The sequence below is a fragment of the Bacillus rossius genome, chromosome 18 (assembly GCF_032445375.1).
Source record: "Bacillus rossius redtenbacheri isolate Brsri chromosome 18, Brsri_v3, whole genome shotgun sequence".
In the NCBI taxonomy this organism is placed as follows: Eukaryota; Metazoa; Arthropoda; class Insecta; order Phasmatodea; family Bacillidae; genus Bacillus; species Bacillus rossius.
In genome coordinates, this window is record NC_086345.1 from 9,054,036 (window position 1) to 9,077,816 (window position 23,781).

At 38.0% G+C, this 23,781-nt stretch overlaps 1 protein-coding gene across 1 annotated transcript in view; it reads left to right on the plus strand.

Annotated features, from left to right (window-relative positions):
• Window positions 1-838: 838 nt before the first annotated feature.
• The window catches only part of LOC134541259 (uncharacterized), a 357,586-nt gene continuing 334,643 nt past the window's right edge, over window positions 839-23,781 (plus strand). Inside the window, exons 1-3 of the mRNA XM_063384546.1 lie at window positions 839-882; window positions 2,477-2,560; window positions 12,372-12,452. Of these exons, the coding sequence (XP_063240616.1) occupies window positions 2,495-2,560; window positions 12,372-12,452 (147 nt within the window). The 5' untranslated portion in view covers window positions 839-882; window positions 2,477-2,494. The remainder of the gene's footprint in view (window positions 883-2,476; window positions 2,561-12,371; window positions 12,453-23,781) is intronic.

Below are 23,781 nucleotides of genomic sequence, written 5' to 3' on the forward strand. Positions count from 1 at the left end.
GGGGGGGGGGGGTAATCTTTCGCGCATGCGCAGTAAGGACCAAACAGAGCGAGAAACACGCAAAGAACGAAAGAACGATTGTTTTTGGTAACAGCGAACGAGCGAACTAGTCACCTAGGGATCTTTCGCGCATGCGCAGTAAGGACCAAACAGAGTAGGAGAAGAGAAACACGCAAAGAACGAAAGAACGAAAGAACGATTGTTTTTGGTAACAGCGAACTAGTCACCTAGTTCGCTCGTCAGAACAGTTCAAAATGAACTGGTAGTTCGCGAACTACCCATCCCTAAAGCTGGTTTTACACTATGCAATTCACTTCTCACACAGCTCCTTGCATGCAAGCTCTCGTGCAATTATTGCATGCAATCTTTCATTTACACAACGCAAATTCCCCATGCAATAAACATGCGATCTGTTTTGTTCCCGCCACATTTCTGTACAAATGGATAATCAAAGGAACAAGGCAATTTGTGCACTGACAATGATGTAAATGTTATCTGATGAAGCACGATCGCAGATTTCTAAACTTGTTTTTTACATCTTCTGTGGTCGTGTTTACACGTAATTCCGACACAGACGTGGCCATAGCTTGTATTGCTTTCTCACGCAAATGTTTGTTATGGTAATTTGGCGATTTTGTGTTGTACAGAACTGGATATTTTTGATATTCATCCAAGAGCCGCAAAACACACTCGGGTGTCCATTCCATATTTGTAAAGTGCTTGCTTTTGTTTATGTTTACAACTACGCGCGTAAATTTACTACAGAGAACGACCAATCACAGTGCTTGTTCTGCGCAACTTGCATCAAAATATAGAGCAAGATCTATTCTCAGATATTGCGCCGTAGCTTGCATCGCGTGTGAAATTCTGAGAATTTTTTATGTGAGCTGCAATGCAATATTAGCAGATTGCATGGAAATTGCGTGCATATTTATTCGTGTAAATCCAGCTTAACGGATACCCTAGGAATGTCATATCAATGATACCGTTCGTGTATTTGAATTTTTCTACGATTTCAAAATGAGTATAATTTTTTTTTGGCAATGTTAATTTTGGCATTTGATTTCAACACATTCTCTATTGTGAATGGGTTTACTTTCATATTAACTCTGACTATCGATAGTGTAGTTATCCCGTTTGTTGTTAAAAAAATGTCATTGTTAAAAACAATTTAAATATTTGGAAATGGTATCGCCTTTTTCTATTTTTACCAATAAATATTTCTGTAAAATTCAATTTAATATACCAATTACGTTTACTTGTAATTTACCATATTAACTAGTGAATAAGGAGATTGATAGTTAAGTTTAGCTACTTACAGTACTGTATAATCGTAAGAACGGTCTGTAGATTATCTTAATTAATAAAACATATTGTGTGGACGATTGGTTGGATTAGATTAGGTTGACTACATTATAATTATGTTTAAATTTTTTGTTTTGTAGGTTAATTTCGGTTAGTTTAGATATACGGATAATACTTTGAAATTGTTTGAACGTATTGCCAGGTATTACAGTGCAGCTAACCTATGAGACCCTTCACACACAAAGTATATTTTTAATGCATCTAACTGAACCTAACCACGAATTCTTTAGATTTTGTTTTATGGTACAATATCTGTCAACCAAGGTATAAACACTTTCTGAAATATTGACACTTATGTGTGCTAGCCACTTATAAAACATCCGTACTCTTAGATTTGAGGTTTTGCTACTATTTGACTGGCCAGGCTTAAGCATCCCACCTTTCCAACTGCACTAATTGGAAGTTGTGGTTTACTCAACAAATTGTGCAGGTAAACTATAGAATGCCACTTTTAGCCCCACCCATAATTTTTTCTCCGTATCGCAAAGTATACTAATAAATATATAAATAATTGGTCACTACACTCCAACCTGAGAACGGTCCAAAATAAATTTCTTGCAGCACCCAGGGTATAAGTACACTTCTACAGGTATTATTGTAACTGAAATGCCCTTTTTTTAATAACAGTGGAGAGAACAGTAGTAAGATAACATGGAACGGAATAGAATAGAATTTTTTTTGTTTATTTAATTCAAACATAATGCTGTATATGTTATATTCAATAGGTATTTTATTTGAACATAAATTTTAAAAAAAATGCTTGTATTTTTTTAATACAGGTTATGTAATTCATATTAGCAAAATTATCTAATGCAAATTGGTTGGTGCTGAAATATTTTTTTGCTACTTATTTAGGGTGCCATGTGCTAAGATTGTTACCATACCTACTTGTTGTGAAGGATGTAAGCTCCTGACAAACACAAACTAGCTGTTAAACTAGCAGTTTACTACTTAAAATGTATAAAGTATTTCATATGAAAATACAGAATGTAAATCTCTCTGGCCAAATGCACAGCAGAAAGTAATGTGTTCTTTTCCTGGCCTTGTGACTTGTAAATGTCATTCTTCTGAGGCCACTACTGCTATTTGTGATGCCTTTTATTTCTTCCAGGCAGCGAATGAAGACTTGATGGTGAAGCAGGAGCCTAGTGAGATAGTTTTCCCTCTAATCAAGGAGGAGTCGGAGAACGAACTGGTGAGTAGACTTGGATGAACAGGACTGTGAACTACAGATGGTTTCAAACCCGGTCCACTCTCTTGAAGTGTTGGAGTGTCTGTGCCGTTCACCTGGCGATGTGTCGTTCCCGGTCCTCAGTCCTCGGTCGTGTTTATGTTCTCAGCAATTCAACAAGAACCAAGAACCAAGAATTAATTTGGGAACCATGAAATTTTACAGCGAATCCTTTACCAGTTAAAATACAGTACAGTACTGGAAAAGTGAACCCAACCATTTAAAAAAAATTATAAAGCCTTTGTGGAAGTGGTAAAGCATGGTGTGTATCTGACGCAAGCACAGGCAAGGCACACCTTCTAGCTTTATGATTTGCTGCTAGTTGAAACACTGTCTGCCCCTGTTTGAGACGGGGCAGTAATGGTTAGTAAATCTTCCTTCACCCGCGTGCGCTAACTCACCTCGTCCAAGTGGAGAGATAGTGCGAGCAGGAACCAGAACTATATCAAAAAAAGAGGAGATAGTAAAACAGACACGATACTGTACACAGCATTGGTTCCCAATTCTTTTTCAGGCAGGGAACCTTATGATCAACTGTTAAATTAGGCGGAACCCCACCCAACTCCTTCAAAGAAAGGTATTTGACAATAACTGTCCCTGCTTTATATGTCATTTGTCCTGACTCACGGAACCCCGGGTGCTGCGGAACACCTTTTGGGAACCGCTGCTATAGCACATTTCAAACTACACTGCTTTTCCAATAATATTTGTTTTATTCGTTTGTTACTGCCCTTGTGTAGTTAAAAAAAGTTATATATTAATTTTGTTATAAAAGCCCTGGAAACTGCTTTAAGTGGGCAAAAGACACTACAGTATAAACAGAGGTACACAAGGGAAAAACATTAAAAAATAAAGGAACTTTCTTCTCTCAATAGAAGTAGAAAATGGATCATATTTTAAGGAATAAATAAAAGAGAAAAATTTGATTTAATCTTACCCTTTTTATAGTTTATTATAGTTTTCATTATTTTATTTTGATAATTTCAGTAATTACAAAATTACACAGTTCAGAATTAATGGAGGCCCCGGTGGTTAGAATTTATCAGTTGCAAACAGATTATAACTGAAAAATTAAACCATCATGTTTTCACAAAAAAATAACATACATGAATTTTGTTAAGAAGTTGAAATGTATGTTAGCCCAACCAGTGCAGGACTGTATATAACTTGATTTAACAATATCCGATCGTTGACTGTTCACTGGTGGTGACTAGAAGCGGAAGAAACTCGTACAATCCATTCCAGGAGAAAAGACTTAAATTTAGTCGAATTCCAGGATGGGCTTGATCCGGAGAGAAACATACACTCTTGAACCATCTCTTGAACCCCACTGGAACCAATAAAAGGTATCCAGGTCAAGAATAGACATTTAATGCGAAGCAACAAGAATCTATAAGTTAGGGCAAAAGTTAAATAGAGAGCCAACTATAGGCAAAAAGTCATATTTTCCACTTGCCATTCTGGGGGTGGAAACAAGAAAATTGCTCCCTTTGAAGCTGCACAAATGCTCGCGGTAGCCAGGTATGAGACATGTTACAGGATTACCTTTAACCAAAACTAACGCGACTAGTAAAATAGAAAATAATGAAAATTGGGGATCACTCCTGGAATACTTGGGATCACATCTCTTGAATTATTCGCGGTGAGATAGCTTCCCAATGGAGTCGGTTGAGGAGCATTGGAGAGATGCGACCACGGTGACAACAGAAGAATGAATCGATCAATCCATAGGGTTGCATGTAGTTAAGAACTTGTGTTAGGGGCCCGGAGGCCCTGAAAGTGGGGGAACTGGCCTCTGATTGGCTGGATGGTGGCGGCCGAGAGCTTACCCCGCCCACCTAAAAGAAGAAATAACAAAGGTGGCAGGTAGCCTAACTCTAGGCGCTGCGGTTGTAACGGCACGCTGGGCTGCAGGTAAAAACTCAAAAAAGAATAAGTAAAAAATTAAGGCCTAGGAAGCGTCAGCCCAGAAACAAAAACAACAACAATTATTATCACAGAGGTGCCCAGACGTTGTACAAAGTAATTTACCTATAACCTACTAGAAAGTCTAGGAGGCTATTTGGATCGAGGATGAGTTAAAATGAAATAACAAGACTGCTGGTGGTTTGATTTATATAACGGACCTTTTACTAAATTTTTTTGCTTAACTTTTTCTTTTCTTTTATCTTTACGTGCACATGTATTAAAGTACATTAATTGTAAACAGAAGGGAGCCCCGGGGCAGCAAAATACATATAAAAGTAAAACAACCATCTCTCTTAAACTTGACCCTGGTTTTTACGTGAGCTCGCAGGCTCCAAAGAAAGACAATTACATTTTGTTTTTAATTTGTGTTTGAAATGAATTTAACTAAATTCTATGTCCTGAAAACTGGCGGTCCTGGCCCCGGAGGTTTCTGTAGATTAAAGTCCAGAAGAAATCATTTTATGTAGAAACTTTAATGTCGACCGGAGAGGGGAGGAAACTTGGGACTGCATGAGTACAATCATGGACTGCTAATTTTGGCAGAGAAGTTCAATTCTACTTCTTGCATCCCAATCTTGAACCCCGCATGCAACCATAGTCCCAAATTGCTTAGACTGGTTAACAGGTGGCTAAGTCTGGGCAAGACTATGCCCAGGGAAAGGCAAAAAAGAAGGGGGGGGGGGATATATGACAACCACTTACCCAAAAACAGCGGGGTGAAGTCACGTTAGCTGACTCCAGCCGGGCGAGCATGGTTCTCTTTATCGCCCGTCATAGGGATGACACGTCATCGGTATGACGCTTCGCTACTAAAAGCGAGCATGGATCTTTTTTTGCCTTCTGGAAGACGCCTTAGTTACGACATGCCCGTCATACGTAAGGCGCAATGGCTTGTCAGTCGTAGACCCGTCATAGCCGTCATAACCCCGTCATACAGCCGACTACGTGTGTAACTTTCATTTAATACTGGGAAATAATTCTTTCAAATGAGTTAAATAGCTAATATATTTTCGTGAAATTTAAGGTTTTTCCTTAATTATATTTACTCAGAAATTACGTATGTGAGTTATACGATGTATCTAAAAAAGGGTTATGTTTTTCTCTGTCTGAACAAACTTCGAAACAACTTGTTTCCGATAATAATCACGCCGCATAAATAAATACTTAGTTTCTATGTTTCGTGTGAATAAGACACATTGATTCTTTTTTTTCGTTATTTTTAACTGCACAATACTCAGTTAACGAAAATATATCATACTAAGAAAACTGCCAATCTGCCTACTTCTGTCATTTCACTTAATAAAAAAATAAAGGTGAGGTCAAAATAACGTAATATTTCAACTAGATAGAAGATAACATCACATTAGTTAATTATTCTGTATAAAAGTTAAGTGTTAAACACCTATAAGCGTGTGGCTTATTAAACTTCTAAAAACAACTCATTTCCCCTTCAGCTTCCATACGTGTAATAAAAAAAAATCACTTCTAAAAATAAAATACATGCATTGATAAGGTTGAAAATACGCAAGAATGCCGCTGATAAATACATAGTAGTCTGATGGTTATTTTAAACCTTCGTTTTATCGAACTTTAAACACAAAGCATTTCCTCCAAACATTTAGTGACTTTTAGGTTAGGCCTACTCCCCACCCTCGTTGGTGGCTAGGTTTGCTCCTGCTGTATCGAATATTGAAACGTATTTTATTCACCTAAGATTCGCTCAAATACTTTCAGTATGATAAAATGGTAACAATGTAGGAATAATAGTGTTTCACGTAGAGTTGAGAGGTTTCGTGTTTATAGTTCATACGAAAATTGTAATTTGTGAGAGGAGCGGCTTATGTGAAAAGAATGTAATTCCATTAAAGGTTATGTTTAGTTCCTCTACTCTTCTGGTAGTTATAAAATGCAGAAACAATACTGTCAACTACAGTTTACGTAATAAATTATATTCAGGCATTTAATTAACAACACCGACTTCGTGTTATATTGTTTCAAGCTTGCAAGATGCTAAATAAATATTATCAGCGTATTCACCCAATACGTATGCTACGGTACAAAATAGTGTGAATAAAACTTGTAGTGCACTAGAAAATATGCAGGGTGTCTACTGACCCTGGAAAACCTGGAAAACCTGGAAAAATCAGGGAATATTGTAATCAGGGAATAATCAGGGAAAAATCAGGGAATTTTGTTAAAAATCAGGGAATTTTTGTTTGGTAGGTTGTAGTTGTCAATATGTTTTTTGTTTATTGATCTGCTTGCATTGACATAGCATCAAGTGTATCGCGTCCCATTATTTTATTTTTGGATGGAAAATAACGAACAGTTCCCACGTCCATTTTCTTTTATTTACCATCGAATTCGGAAGTGGCGTTAAATCACGTGATACAAACTGGTTCAAGCTGGTCTGTTATCCTGCTGACGTGACGTGCTGCAGCATGTGCTTCCCACATTCGGATCAGCATGTGCTTCCCACGTTCGGATTATACCGACAGGTGCATTTAATTTTAAGTATCTATGGATGCCCTCAACGTAAACTGGGCATTTTTGTTAGCTTTGAAAATACATATCACAGACACTTTTGGTGAAGATTCACCATCGTTGCTAGAAATTGGTAGCTGTGGACTTCATACGGTCCATGGTGCTTTCAAAACTGGAATTTCTGCTATACAATTGGATGTTGTTAGTTTTTTCAGGCACAGTTACTATTTGTTTATGCATGTACCTGCAAGGAGGGCAGATTACATTAGAATAACTGGATCAGAGCTTTTTTCCAAGAAATTTTGTGCAATCAGATGGAATACTGCAGTTGCTGAGCGTGCCATGAAAACTTTACCCCACCTAAAGAAATTTGTTAGTGAAGTTTCTATTTCATCTGTGTCTTTCAGTGTAGTGGAAAGTGCTCTTGAAGATAATCTTCTAGAAGTAAAGTTGACATTCTTCTACTCTGGCATCAGAGCTGGAATTGTTTCTCACAATGTTCCAAAGTGAAGCACCCATGGCACCTTTTCTCTATGATTCACTGGTAGACATTTTATTAACTTTGGCAGGAAAGTTTTTGATACCAGAGGTACTGAAGAGCTTTAGGGAGAAACGCAATGTATCTCAATTGGATGTAGATAACCAGGAAAATCTATTGACTGCTAACAATATCAAGTTGGGTTATGCAGTATGCCATGCCATCAAGAAAGAGAAAGTACCATTAAAGTATGTCCTGTTACTGAAAAATGATGTTAGGACTTGTCTAAAGGTTATGGTAAAAAAAACTCAAGACAAAAGTCCCCTGAAGTACAAACTTACCAAGGGAATTTCCTGCTTATGTCCGTCTGTGGCTTTAAATTCGGGTGTGGGGAAACAGCGTGTGAATTACAGTTTAGAAAGTTGTCTTCAAAACAAGTGGCTATAAGGACAAGAAGCTGATAACATTGAGTGATCATATCAGTTGGTATGTTCCTCGCAAGATTCTGAAGCACTGTTCTCGTCTTTTTCTCGAGAAGACTGGCGCTTTGATCAATTGTGGATGCTCATCCTTAAGGCCCATACAGTAGCTGCCAAAACAGGCCTTCTAAAGTTTTGTGAGTATGATGTTGGTACTTTCCAATGGAAATGCATCATTGGAAAGAGGATTTTCAGTGAATTCTAATCTGCTGACTGAAAACTTGCAGGAAGAAATACTGAACGCACTAAGACAGATGTACGACTTTGTTCAACGTTCTGGAGGTGTAGAGCATGTTGATATCACCAAGTCCATGTTACAGTATGTAATAAATGCTAGTTGTAGGCGTAAGGAAGCCCTGCAAACAAAACAAAAAGAAAAGGAAGCTACAGACAAGAAGAAGGCAGAAAAAGAAGAGTTGAAGAGGACATCAAGGCATTGCAGTTGAAGAAGGCTCGAGTGTTGGATTTGGCTCGTTCTGAAGCAAGTGCAATAGACGCAAAAGTTGAGTCACTGCGAAATTGATGGGAGCTTCCTTTTACTTATGTTTTTGCAAAAGTAAGTGTGTGAAATATTTGTAGCAGCATGTTTTATTTGCCATCAATTGAGTCACTTTGGCCACATCTGGAAGAAGGTATTTTTTTTTAATAATTTATGTGAGTTGAAATATTTTGAAACCTGTCAATGTACTGTTATGCAGTTTTTTCAGTTTTGTGGAATGTCGTAATTGTGTTACAGAAAACCTGGAAAAATTCAGTTTTAGACCTGGAAAACCTGGAAAAATCAGGGAATTTAATTTACTAGATCTGGTAGACACCCTGAATATGCTATAAACAAGTCTAAGGATAATGTAATTCAATATAACAGTAGTATTTTTTGAACAGTGGGACGTATAGCACACCGAGTTGTTTCGGTACCTTCAAATCGGCAAATTAACTTTAACGGTGACGAAAATTACCAAATAATGATTAAATCAGGTCTAGTATTGTAATGTTTCACGTCCAGGGGCGTAGCCAGGGGGGGGTTTTAGGGGTTCAAACCCCCCCCTTAGCACCAAATCTTTAATTAATTTCTTATCCATCACTCAAACAAATTTCATATTAAAATTAATAAAAATTTTACCATTACAATATTTAAATTTAAGTACCGAAAACTGCTAAAATAGCACTATTTTACACCTTAAAATCCAAATTTTCCCGGGGGAGGGCCCCCGGACCCCCCGCTTTAATATGGGGGCGGGGGGGCCCCATGATTCTTAACACCCCCCATACACAAATCCTGGCTACGCCACTGTTCACGTCGAGTCACAAAAGTGTTTTAAAATTCTTTTTTCATCATATGATTTAAAGTAATAATAACTGACCATTGAAAACAAAATTAATAATAACGGGCAACATTTCACAAGATCGCTAAATAATATTTTCATATTAAAAACTACAAACTTTCACATTTTCTAATGCACTCCTTAACCTTCTTATATACTATTTAGTAATTATTACCGACTTTGCTATGTAAAATGATTTTATTATATTTTGAGACTGAGACGTGACGGGTGTTTTACTGAGCAAAAAATAGTCTGTAAAACTTATATTTACGGAACGCCAACAGGCGTACAATGAAAAATGATAAAAATATTGAATATAGTTGTGGAAAATATATAATTCGATAGTCACGTCATGCCTAAGTTTTACGAATGTCCACAATCTTGTTTTCGTGTAGGTAGTTTTCTATTGGCTGTAAATTGCTAGCAGATACACCAACTGCCAAATAAAACACATCCTTTCTGTAAATTCACTGCCAACCTCTGCATATTATCGATTGCCAAGCCGTCGTAGGTAAGGCGCCTTAGTGATGACGGGAGAGATATGACGATGGGATCCGTGCTCGCATTTTCACGCGGCCGTCATAACTCAGCCGTCATACCGGCGACGCGTCGTCGCTATGACGGTGGCGAGGAAAAGAACCATGCTCGACCCACAGGAGTAGAGTAGGCAACTCCCGGCGCGGAAGTCCGCGGTAGACATGACGAGAAAAGTGAAGAAAAAGGTAGATAAAAAAAAAACTATTGCGGGCAGCCAAAATTAAAAAAAAAAATAAAGGGATCTATGCCTTGACGTTCGCGACTACATGACGTAGTGTCAAGTCTTGGAAGGAAAACTGAGGTGTATTCTCGCGAATCGTGACGCGTTGTCCTTACTGACCCGATGCTGCCCGTTGAATGTTCAAAAATGGCGTCGGGACGCCTAATTAAAGCAAGTTACTGGGTCCATCCAAGGAGGGGAGGGGTGGTCATGGCCCGAAGGTATCCGAAGATGCCCGAAGGGGCGAAGCAGACAGCCAAAGCGCTCGCCGCGCTCTCACCAGGATTGCGGGTGAACTAAGGTTGCAATCGCCCCGCGACTGCTTCCAAAGTCGATCATGACAAGCTGTCTCTTATGGGAGCGACGAGTAGAGCGCTCTGGTAGCTAAGGTGAGAAACTGGCTGGAGGGTCACAGAGACGTCCGCTAGAGTGCACTGAGCACACTCGCAACCAGCGGACAGAGAAAAGTTAGGGATTTTTTCTGCCGCTAGGCTTCACTGATGGCTCTGTTGAATGAGGGCGAATGTCCTTGGAGAGACCATGTACCCAGCGCGGGTTCACTGGAGGCCGATGCTCCGGGTTGAAGTTCCCAAGAAGCCACGGGGGGGGGGGGGGGATGAGGATAGGGGGGTCGAAACTTGCTAAGTCGCCTGGGAAAGGTGTCGTGTGGACCGTCCCAGGGCTCTAATATGCTCCCCGATGTGCTGGCAAGCAGCTTACCTATGCTTGCCTCCGAAAAATGAAAGAGCTAGCAGAGGGCTTGGGGTAGCGTTCGCTAGCACGAAAAGTCATACTGTTACAGGAGGAAACGTGATTCAAATCGCGGTTGAGATGCTGCGATAGCCAATCGTCAGCAAGAGGTATCTAATTGGGCCTGCGAACAGGAGCAGGTGCACTGGGTTGCGCAAGATAACGTCAGAGAGTACAGTAATGGAAACAAAATTAAATGAAATTAAAAATGTAACTTTATTTATTGATTTCCTTCTTTAAAAATAAAAATTAAATTAAAATTGAAAACTTGTGCCCAAAAAATTATGATAAACGGAACACTGTCTTAGTCTAAGTAACTTACAAGACCTACTAAATTATGTTCAGAAGTAAGTTGTAGGTTACCAAATTTTAAGGGTGTGTCTAATTAATAAAACAGTTGTTAGTATTTACTAATAGAGTTTGCTCCACCATAGAGTGTAGGTTCTTTGCTACTATAGCCATCCAGCAGGACATAAATCAATTGTGCTACCTGGTGCTGGGTGATTTGCTTGTAGTGGAATCATGGTGTAGTGGGGCACTGATTAGACATATTGGGCAGCAAACATGTCTATCAGGGCATACTGTATCTTTGGTGTGCCTGGAAATGTTGATGGCATAACTATTACTTCTTCCCCTGATAGCTACTCTTCACCTGCTTGAGGAGGGTGTGTGAAAGGGGCTAAAAGTTGTTGGTGGGCAGGTATGAAGACTTTGAATACCGACTTTCACAGTGTAGCATTTTACATTAGTAATGCATTACAATTCGCAGGGTTCAAGAAAACTATCTGATGCTTAACAATAATTAAGCATAAAAACTAATTACAAATTTAAATTTAAAAAATTTGTGAAAAAACTATATTGTATATGGTGATGGGCTTAGTTGACTGTGTATTCTACATTGGCGATGCGAGAGGTAATTGGTCCACCATGTGGTTGGTTCACGGACCAGGCTGAGACACTTGCCCCGGGCCATGATGTTGCAGTGTGAGAACGAGACTTGAACTACCCCTTCACAGTGCAGCCACTCAGACCTGGTCTGCTCTCTGCGTTAAGGCATGCTTAGATGTTGAACTAAATACACGTGGCTGTTCGGCTTCCCACCACCTCTCTCCTTGTAGGTACTCACCATGTGGTTACACTTGGACATATAGTTATGGTGACTACAGATTTATTAATGCGTACATGGCCTTAAATTCATATTCCTTTACAAATAATACAACCAATTAAATTTGTACGAAACTCTTTAAGTAACATTCTAGACTAACCATTTAGTCGGACAAGTCTTAAGCATTGAGGATTATAAATATCCGGGAAGTAGTATTATAACAATCCATAAAGCAGTCTACCTCCCTAAGTCAGCATTTATTTTTATTTATTTTTTAATCAATAAAGTTTTGACCGGTGCATCCGTGCTGCTAGAGTGAAGTCCTCAGGGTGTGGGATGTGGTTTGTGGTTTCCCCAGGCGATGATCTCAGAGGACTGGGCGGAACACTGCGCTGGACCATTCACGTGCCGAGTGATGTCTTGTTGTTTCAGCCGGCAGATGGAGACGTCTGTGTGAAGCAGGAGCCGAGCGAGCTGGGTTTCCCGCCAATCAAGGAGGAGTTGGATGAACCAGTGAGTAGACTGCTTTGTGCAGATGTGACTATGAACCACACATGGTCTCGAGCCTTCTGTACCTTTAACAAGTATTATTATGAACGTTGTATTTTATAAAAACCTTATATTTAAATTTTTATATTATTGTCATGCTGTGGCTAGTGATGTAGCGATGAGGCTGGCCAGACAGCTGTCACACCGGCCTGAAGAGAGGGCCGTGATGCAGATAGCTCCCGCCCGTCTCATACCGACATCAGTTATCTGATTATTGTTGCACCTCTCACTACCCCTCGCCCCCCTTCCCAAGAAGGTCTATAGAATTCCAGAGCCCCTTCTGTGTGAAATTGCGTAACTAGCTTCCATTGTTTTTGCACATTCGAGTGTTAAGTCGAGTGTTCTGATGACATGACACTTTAAAAGGCTACGAGACCTTAGCAGGGAGGGGCTGAGAAGTGTGCATAATATAAATGCGTTGAATAACACTCAACTATAAATATGTCTCACCATTTATCTTTATATGTCTCCCATCACCCTTTGTATGATAAATACGATACCACGTAACGAGAGATACTTGGTTATGTACTGTATTGTCAGTCGGCTGGCTGACTTACCCGCCCGGGCGTGACCTTCAACTCACGTCGCGCAACTTTCCAAACCATACTTTACTGACAGTGAAACCGATATTATTGTCCAAATGATTACATTTAAATTTTTAAAAAATTAAAGTGCTTATTAGCGTATCACCACCTGGCCAATGATTTTTTTTTCATCGGAACTTTCATTTAACAATCTTTTCCATGTAAATCATCTTATCATTTATGTTCCGGTTTCTAATGTCAAATATATTTCCGCTAGTACAACCAACAGCCTCAGATTTCTATAAACTTTTGGCACAGTTGACTTGCTTAAAACTAAAGTTCGATCATCATAAGCGTGGCCTTCATGACAATCTGAGTGCCGTAATACTTCTAGTTTTTTTTCTCAAATACTTGAATACGATGTACCGTATTTACTCGTGTATAGCGCGCACCACAATTTTGGAACAAATTCCAAAGAAAAAAATTTTTTTTCCCCCATAAATAAATTTTAATAAAATTTTGTGGTACCTGTTAAGTAATTACTTATGAAACAATGATTATTTACATTGATGTGTGGTGATGTGTCAGGAAAATACTTAAATTAAATACTCTTCCACCTGAAAAAGCGAAACTTTTGTGGCATACTGTACCATCTGAAACGACAAGGGCAAGCTAACTCTGCTGTGTAGACGAAAGATAATGAAGCGCTGTATCGTCACGACTGGTACGATGGCGGGGGAAGGGAGGGAGGCAGGCAGGAACAGGACTATAACCATCAAGTAACTTGACAGTTGACAGGACTAAACACCACCTCTCCCGTCACCGTTGCTAAGCTGGCGCCGACGACTAGATGACTCACCTCGCGCGCGCACGCGTGTGTGTGTGTGTGTGTGTGTGTGTGTGTTTGTGAAAGAGAGGCCTTGTTGCTTGTGTGTATGCGTGGGGGCTGGCCAGAAAAAAAACACACCCGGCAGTTAACGACTACCACTCCTCCTTCCCGCCCACCCCCTTTTTTTTTTCCCCGTGTATAGCGCGCATCCTTGATTTTTTTCCTTTACTTGAGGGAAAAAAGGGCGCGCTATACACGAGTATATACGGTATTATGAGTGATCAAGCACGTACAGTTATCGGGAGCTGAATGGGCAGACGTTGCTTCTGTTTGAAAGAATTCCTTAACACTGGCTAGACTGAGTTCACGGCCCAGTTTGTGGTCAGGCAACAACAGTACGGCACGGCGGCATACATGTAGATGTAAAAAACATTTGGTCCGTTACACTCCATAGCTGCAATTTCACTTGCCATAGTTGATGTTTGTACAACAGCCGATAGCGTAGGCAAACTGCGCGCGCATCTCTTCCCCCCTTGTTTTGCTAACTGTATCCCACGGCACATCTGTTGTTTACAGAAGTTGATACAGACCATGGCATTGTGCCTGACTTTTTTTTGCCTGCGGATATTTTGTGCTAACTGAAATTTACAGATGTGCTATTCAAGACTGGGTCAGTAAAATTCACATCGCGCTAAATGTATCTGCACAATCTGAAGACATGCTAAGTGAGGAATAGGTGTATTGGCCTTCTTGGTAGTATTTATGTAGTGTACAAATAATATTGGCAGGTTTTCTAATATTCTTGTTGTGTAAAATTTATATTGGCAGACATGCTAGTAGTCTTGTAGTGTAACAGTGTACTACTAATATTACTAATATCGGCAGGTGTGCTAAGTCGTCAGGTGCTGGGGTGACATGGCTGGTGGTTGTGTTGCAGTGTGAAGACAGCTGGCAGCCAGAACCCGGCAGTTCCTCTGCCAGCCAGGACTACACTCTGTGCAAGCAACAAGTGAAGGAGGAGATAACTATAGAAGAGCACCCTATAGCTGCAGGTACTTGCAATACTCTATATTTACAGTGTTGCGCAGGTTATACTGAGCAGTAACTAATACATAGGTCTGTGTGTGTGTGACAACTTTTGTGAACATTTTCTCTCTCTCTCCTGTGTGTGTGTGTGTGTGTGTGCGCGTACGCGGGTGCGTGCGTTAACGTACGTACGTACGGACGGACGTACATGAAAATAGACCACAATTAAATTGTTGTTGCGCCATGAACCTATAATTTGTGTGAGGCGAAAGCTTGTGCCCCACAAGCCATAATATATAAACTAGTATGACAAATTAAAATCATCAGCTTTACCTCAGCAAGTGTTAAGCTTGCAAAGTAGATTGTACTCCTAACATTTGACAATCAGTTGCAATAATCATTAACATTGAATTAATCTGCCATACAGAAAAACATGACCAAATTAACCAAAACTAACATGTATAAGAATTATAACATGTACTTTGTTCTTTTATGTTTAAGTGGACTAAGTAAGCAAAGGAGGATATGACATAGTATACCGGGAATGCATGGGGTTAAGAGAAACAGGACGTGGAGAGACACTTGTTCGGGGAGAAACAGGAAGGAATCCCTGACATGTGATGTTCAGCTGTCACCCAGACCCAGGGCCAGTCTGCCCAGTAGCACATCTCTCCGCTGGTCTAACCTTCGCTGTGTACCATTCCACCTCGTGTCGGAAGGTCCTGACACCACTTCCAAACAGAAATACAAAACACAGCATCACTGGCTCATTACATAACCAAAAAATCCACCATTGATTGCTTATAGTTATAGTAATCTACGACTCATAGTAAACTGATATAAAAGTCATCATTTAATTTGGAGTGAACTCAATAAAGAATTCATTCAAAATTGTATTAAAACAAAAAAATCTTCAATTGTAAAATGTGATAACACAGAGATCATAACTTATAGGTAGAGTCACCTGTTTACGGTGAAAAGTAAAGACAAATTTCGTCATTTTTTCTTGTTGATATCGGTGTATTTTTCGTCGATTTTAAAGTGAATTACTGTATTTTTTTCGTCATTTCTAAAACTTTTTTTGGCGCTTCACGGCAGTTTTGTTAAGTAATAAGTTTTAAAAATTGAAAATGCACTTCGGAAAAAAACTGTTTATATATTTTTAATTGTAAATGCTCTGCATATAAAAAAATGTTTAGGCTTGAGATTTTGCTAGAAATATCGACTACTGCTATCTAGCTTGATGGGAAAGCCATTGCAGCCATTAATTCCGTATTTTCTGCTGTGATGCGGGTTCTTTTGTCTGACATAATGTTTCCATAAGACGAGAATCTTCTTTCACAATCCGCATTACTAATGGGAATCCACAAAGCCTTTACAGCACACCTAACAAAACACTGAAAATCACACTTCAAGGACAACAAAATATTCAAAACATCTACATCAGTCCCACTCTCAGCTTCTTTTTTAACGGTATCTCTGAACACACTGTACGCTTCAAGATACCGGTTTGAAGCAAGTTGTTCTAAAATGGGCACACACTTCATCAAGCAAGAAATGTCACAAGGAACACTTTATATAATATTCCTTGGATAAAAAAGTGTTCCAATGGCTGAGGTAAGTCACCAGAAATGTGAACGAGTCATTGTTAGGCCTAAAATGAATTGGCGTTTATTAACAATTCAAGGGATTTTAAGTTAAAAAAAAAAGTATGTTTTACATTTTGAATATGAGGTTAGGTTAAAGGACTATTTTTATTTTTTGAGGGTTTCGGGATTGTGCATTATTGAAAATATATTGCATGCACAAACTTATTTATCGAAAATTGAATAACAGAAAAGAGTGACATATTTTCTTATAGAATAAACAGAAGCATAATACCAATACCACCTTTAATTTCTTATCTCTGCCGGGTTTAATGAAAAGAGGAAGTTAAAGAGCATAGAAGAAAAGTATTTTCGGATTTTTAACATATTTTTTTTAACTAATATCGCCCAACTACATATTTACCCCACCTTCTATAAAATTGTTCATCCAATCTCGTAATTTCGGGTGATAATTTTTTTCCAACGGGATATTCGCGCCCATGAATGCGCGAACAGTAGACAAAACAAATTCTTGTTTGTCAACTTTGACTTTTTTTGCCCGGGATACCATTTCAGTGAGCAAAACTTGTTTTATTCCTGACGATGGGCCCGCATCATTCATTTCCCGTGCTAAGGCCTTATTCTTTTTATGGGTGACGCTCCCATGAATATGCTTCACACACGTATCTTTTCTTGCCTACTCGATTCGGACATTACACAACTTACACATTAAAATTTTGTTGAATTTGTCAAAAACATAAAATATCTCATCCGTGAATTCTTTAGCACGGTCTTATACTGTGACAACAATTTTTCACGAACATGAACTTAACTGCCAGTAATCAACAGACAATTTTTTGGTCACAGTTCTTTAATAATCTATACTTTAACGCACAAAAAAAAAAACCTACTCCAATACGCACGAGAAGCAAGTAAACAGAACATCACTTTCTATTTTCATTTGTTTTGTACCAACGCGACCAGTAGCCTACAACTCACGTAGTTTCGGTTCCCTACCACGTTCGTGCAACTTCGAATTTCTCTCAAAAATTGAAATAAAAAAAATTGAACATGCTTGTTTTCATTGGAAACTTCTGATTTAGAGGCTGAAGTGGCGTTAATACCAAAACACAAAACTTCGGAAATCTTAGGAGGGAACCGAAACTACGTGAGTTGTAGGCTTCCCCCAACGCGACATTGAAACATCGATTGTAACTTCGTAACAACCAATGTCGATCATTGGTACACAATTTGATATATATCGCAAAAGGTCTACATATATCGCCACAAATCTACACGTTTCGTTACTTTTTCGCGAATTTTTGGCAAATAAGCAAATTTCGCGGAAAAGGTTCTGCTTCGGTGAAAATTTTGCGATTTCGCGCATCGCGAAAAACAGGTGACTCTACTTATAGGGTGCACATCTTTTATCTCAGAAATCAAATACTTATTTCTCATTCTTTGATATGGGTTGCAATAAATGCTTTGTATCATAATAAGATAGCTAAGTAAAAGTTCTGGTGTACACTGTAAACAAATTATATAATATTATTATTTTAAAATCTATTAAATAATAAAACACCTTCAAAAAGAATACTTTTTATTTGTAGCATTGAAGGTCACCGCTATTCTCAATTTTCCAGAATATTTTTCAGAGCACTAGTTAACGTGTTAAGTTATTTTGTATATGTATTTATACTGTAGCAGGATGTTTAGAAACAATTAATAAATGTAATTCTTGAATAGCCAATAAATAAGTTACATCAATATGAGTTGTCATGATCTTAACTTGGGGCACCACGCACTTTTCAACACGCGCTTGGCGTGGTTATGTGAGAAGTTTGTATTCCTAATAGTTTATCTTAAATGAACATAAATGTTTCCTACCAGGACCTTAGGGTCTAGGTTCAGCACCCAATACACAATGTCTGGAGAAAAGTTAAACTAATGAAATTACTTAAAAATAATTGAATCTAGATTTAAATATCTCACAACAAATTAATGAAAAAATAAATAACAAACTGATCTTTAAAAAGTCTACATATTAGTCTTTTTATTACATTTACATTAGGATGCTAAAAATGTCCTTCCAGAGTAAGCCCATACCTACCAGCTCGTTACCGGTGAGCCTATATGAAGTTACATCTGAGATCACAACTTATTACCTTAGGCCGCGCTGGCCCAAGTGAGCCCCGAGCTCACTCAGGAATGTGCGGTGTGGCCACCCACACCCAGACTGGCTCTAGATGGCAGGGCACATGTCGACAAAGCAGTGTGGCTGCCTGCTGGAAACTATAATGTATATTGTCTTTCAAGCAAAAACCACACAGTTGTTAGTTTTTATTCAGGGGAATATATTAGTACATAATTAATATAATTACACTTCATGATAAAATGAGTTTTTTGCTCTACATCACTTAAAACATTCTTAATTTAGCCATAAAAAGTCTAAATTATTTGACCAGTCTATACTGGGAATGTAGGAGTATCAGAGCACCAATATTACAGGTGTCTAGTTTGTCTTTATGAAACTAAAAATAGGCTAGATATGCTTTAGAAGTTATATATAGGGGTTAATAAATATTACCAGGAGTAAGAAAGTTCGAAGGGAATATTTTATTTCTTAACCACGCAGCTTCAATTCCCGGGAAATAATACTTCTCAATTGTTTGAACTGATAAATCTTTATATTTATTCACTGCAAATAATCAATGTCCCCTCTTTTTTTAAAGTGTATAGAGAGCATTATTACATTCCTAAAGATATATTGTTCCGTGGAGATAAAATTTATACTTTTTTTGAACATTTTTGGATTTTGTTCACAAACCTCATTTTTCTTATAAGCAATAACACACTGTTTGTTTCTTCTGTCCCTTGATACACTAGTATAAATTAATTGAAGTCATGACAAAAAAAAAATTAATTTTTTAAAAATTTTTTTTTCGTAACATATAAAAAGTTCCTGTTTCTGTTCTAGCCACAGCAGCTGGATGGAATGAACCACACAGCTGTGTGGGTTACCATGGCAACACTTCATCAGGATGCATGGGACACAGATCCCAAGACTCACCAGACACCTGCATCTTAATCAAGCCAGAAGTGACTAACACTGACCCCATGAAATTATCAAACCACACAAACTGTTACCCTGGATCCACGGAAAATTATTGTGTTAGCAATTGTATACCGATACAGCAGCGCACCAATACACACACAGGCCAAAAACGTTTCTTGTGTCAATTATGTTCTGCTAAGTTTAGCAAGTCTTCTCATCTCAAGCAACACTCTCTTACACACACTAGAGAAAAACCTTTCTCTTGTACTGTATGTACTGCTAGGTTTAGCCTTGCTGGTAATCTGAAGCAGCACTCTCTTACACACACTGGAGAAAAACCTTTCTCTTGTACTGTATGTTCTGCTAAGTTTAGCCAGGCTAGTCATCTGAAGCGGCACTCTCTTACACACACTGGAGAAAAACCTTTCACTTGTATTGTATGTTCCTATAAGTGTAGCCGTGCTAGTAATCTGAAGAAGCACTCTCTCACACACATTGGAAAAAAACCTTTCTCTTGTACTGTATGTACTTCTAAGTTTAGGAAATCGAATGATTTGAAGAAGCATTCTCTTACACACACTGGAGGAAAACCTTAACGTTAATTATATTTGTTATAATTTTTTTTTTGTATTTTATTAGTGATGGGTCGAATCCCATTTTTCCCGAATCCGAATCTTGAATTCGAATCCCAAACAGTACCTCGATCCACCCTTCGAATCCGAATCCCGATCTCAAGGGTTAATTATAAAATAATTTATAAGTTAAGAGAAAAAATTAAACATTATGCAGAATTATTTAACCCTTTAAATTTTTATTTAAAAAAAAAACAAGGATTTTGACAGAGTCTGGATCAAGACGATTCCGTTTTTGGTTACATATGTTTCCTGCAGTGCTGAACAAACGTTCAGAGAATACTGTCGCAGGTGGTGAACACAAATATTTTTTGGACAGTTTATGTAGCCTGGGTGAACACGCAGACTAAGTTTTCCAGTATTCGAGGATGTTTTTTTCTTGGTTAACTGTAGGATCACGTAAGAATCTGGTCACTTCATCAATTGCTGTAGAATCCAACTTGGTGGATTTAAGGAATTCAGGCATTATCTGTGAGTACAGTGATTCATTTATCCACGGAAATCGGAAAACGAAATTCAACATCCGACGGAACATTATTTTAATTACCAACTTGACATTTGTTAAACGGAACATTATTTTGTAATTACCAACTTGACATTTGTTAGAAGTCCCAAATGAAGATACTAAATGCTTTCCTGAAATATTTAATGGAAACTGAACGGCACCATCTTGGCTTCAATGGTTTTAGGCCATAAGAAATATTGTCGTGCGTCTTTTAAAATTAAGCCTCACTAAAGCATAGTGATTAATATTCCCAAAGTTAAAAGTGACGGGGTGTTTTCTCTAGTTTACCCATTAAAATTCTTTATATTAATATTAGTTATTTTTTGTGTTGCTCAAAATGATTGGCTAACAAATTCATTGGTTGGCCATCATGGAATTCTCAGATAATACATATTTTAAGTTGGTAGTCTACACAAGCCAAACTTGGTCCTAAAAAAATTCATAAATAGAACGTGTATCAGAATTTTTAAAATTGAATCACGATTAAAATAATAATTGTATAATGTATTAATTTTTGTCATTCATTATTTCATTGTTATTACTACATGTGCGACCGTAACTTGTGATGAAAGTCGACATTATTGTTATATTACTAAGTAACAGATTTCTCTGTAAAGTTATTTAAAAAAAAAAAAAAAAAAAAAACAAGATTCATATTACTAGTCTAGATCCTAAATGTGCTTTATTTTATTTTTTAGCATATTCTGAGAATACATCTGTGATTTATGCCTTATTTAATGCCAATGTAGCGACAATGCATCCATGTTCATGAATATAAAGTAAGTTTGCCAAATCAGTACATGCTTCATAATTTTTTTTATATAATAACAAATTAAAAGTACAATACAGTAGAATCTCGTTAATCTGAGATGCGCTAATTCGGGAATCTGTTAATCCGGGACGATTTAAAAGAGCAGAAAAAAAAAGATAAGTAAAAATTGTCAGCGCTTAAAATTAACATCACGCGGGCCAGCCTGCAAACACTGTAAGTCATCGCGTGGGCCGCAAAACTCTGCAACGCTGTTTGTACCGACCCTTTGTGTCGCCCCCCTTTCAGCTGTCACATTTGTCACTCTTTAAACTTGAGGGGGATGTCCTGACTTCTGCTTCCCCTGTCCCTTTGTTTGTTTCCACCCGCTAACGCTGACGTGTCTGGCTGGGATTCGGCTGTACGAAGGGCGTGGGAGGAGGGGGGGGGGGCGTGCAAGGTCAGCACGATCTTATCTTTCTCTCTTCGGCTGTTGTAAATGACCGTGAACTAATGGCTAGGCAGTGCTGTATTTTTTTAAGCCGAGACACTAATTCGAAGACGGCCGGCCCTTACCGTGAACGGCCTTAACCCAGCTGCACGCCGGTGTCTGAGAAGCTTGACAAGACCTTCCGGGCTTTTAATCGCTAGTGCGTGAAATTCGGTAATCCGTGATTATCTCCGTCCCGACCATCACGTATTAACGAGTTTCTACTGTACCTCATTAGGATGTGTTCCATGGAAAACGTAAACAGGCCAAGTAAATTGTAAGCATTTAAGTTTTTAAAGTACTACATTTACATCAATATTTTTCCTCGAATCCCGAATTTTTTCCCTCAAATTTCGAATCTTTTGAATACTAGAGATTCGAGGATTCGACTGGCCCATCCTTATATTTTATACATTAATGCTATGCATGTGCTCTGTCTGGTAAATATATTGAGTAAATCTTTAATAATACATATCTGAGGGGACAGATATTTTAACCACTTTGTAATATTGTGATATGTATTTACCATGCTTCCCCACATTATACTAACATTATTTGTATAGCATGTCAAACAAAGAAAAAAATTATGTGCAATATTTTAGACACTGTACTACAATCAGCATAAGAACATTCTTCTAATTAAAAATTTGATTGGGCTACATAAAAGTCAACTCAAAATTATTATAATTTTGGTATGTTGCTACAACTTATATATTTATTAGTTCACTGAGAATATTTTGGTAAAAAAAAAAAAACTATTTGTTTTTCTTTAATCCTTTTTTAACATAATTTTGATGAAGCTACATAACTGATCATAAGAATTGATTGTTTCATTGTCAGTATTGCTGGAAAGTATAAATAGAAGGAAAACTCACAATCTCATTTAATATATAAGTACCTCTCTTCGTGTATTTTTTTCTTTCTTCAACATATACTTTCAATTTACATCATTAAACAAGGCATGCCGAAACTCATGACATAAAAAAACCACAAAAGTTTAAACTTATGTTAATTGAAATAATTAATTTTATTTGTTTTGCAGTAGTCTCACTAGTCCGTACATCCGTTTAATCTGTACGGATCTAGAAATAAAAAATAAAAGATGATAAATATATGTTGTGGCACTGGAAAAGAAGACAATACAATTCTAAGATAAGAAAGGGTATGCTTTCCCTCAGTTGCCGGAATTCCTGCCACCAGTTTTCTGCTCATCGCCTGTATTCATTGGAGTGACTCACTCTATACATAGTTGCGAGTTGTTTTGTTTTGTTACCTTCAGTCAATGATTCTTGTGCTGGTGAAGGTGCTTGTGACAGTTATTTTTATTGAGTGCGAGTGTCTTATTGTGTGCACTGATTAAGAGTGTCGCAGGTATCACTAGAGGAATAGGAAACCCTAACAAGGCAGGAAAGAACGGATGCGAGTGTGTCTGAAAATTAGGTGCCTAGAGGATTTTGTAAATACAACATTTTATTAACAGCAATATTCTAACAAACAAATAGCTCATCTCATTCTCGAACTGACATTGATCATTATGAATCGGCACCCCTGAGTGGTGGGGTTGAATACTCGTCATTGGACGGCTATAACACAAAACACACAAAAATTAACAATCTGATAATTTATCAGAGTAGCACCCTTAATCAAGTCGCCTGCCTTGGCTCAACCTACTCCGCATACATTGTCAATCACAAAAGTGGTTTGTCATAGATTTACTGGGTGACCTTTACATAAATATTATAAACAATTGAATCAAATTCTCAAAGAAAATATACATACATATACAAATTACCTAAAAGGGATATAATCAATAACAAGTACTGGCTGTGCTTCCATAATTAAAATAAACTGATTTGATATCCTTAGAAGTTGGCTTAAAGTTTTAATTATGTCCACAA